This window comes from Brassica oleracea, chromosome C5 (genome assembly GCF_000695525.1).
Source record: "Brassica oleracea var. oleracea cultivar TO1000 chromosome C5, BOL, whole genome shotgun sequence".
NCBI classification, from domain to species: Eukaryota; Viridiplantae; Streptophyta; class Magnoliopsida; order Brassicales; family Brassicaceae; genus Brassica; species Brassica oleracea.
Window position 1 is genome coordinate 33,218,387 of NC_027752.1, and position 289 is coordinate 33,218,675.

Genomic DNA, 289 nt, shown 5'->3' on the forward strand with positions numbered 1-289 from the left:
CTGTTTTCTTTTCTTTGAACAAGACCAAAAACAGAACAAGAGAAGCATGAAGAAAACCTGCTATTTTCTGTAGTTTGTAACAGTAAGTGGTTTAACTCTCTAGTTACAGCTTGTGATGCTTGTCTCAAAGAAGAAGATGTCGACTCAAGTCAAGAACAAGATGCTAACCAAGAAGCGCCTGCTTCCGAAGAGAGTGAAGGTTTGTGATATGGCACTGTATGCATGGGGACAAGAACCGCTCTTCGCACTTGGCCAAGAACATTCTCAGCGAACAGGAGAAGACGGATGA

At 42.6% G+C, this 289-nt stretch overlaps 1 protein-coding gene across 1 annotated transcript in view; it reads left to right on the forward strand.

Moving 5' to 3' along the window:
• LOC106345045 (uncharacterized mitochondrial protein AtMg00810-like) overlaps positions 1-289 on the forward strand; it is a 1,948-nt gene extending 1,659 nt beyond the window's left edge. Inside the window, exon 2 of the mRNA XM_013784317.1 lies at positions 104-289. Coding sequence (XP_013639771.1) covers positions 104-289 — 186 coding nt within the window. The remainder of the gene's footprint in view (positions 1-103) is intronic.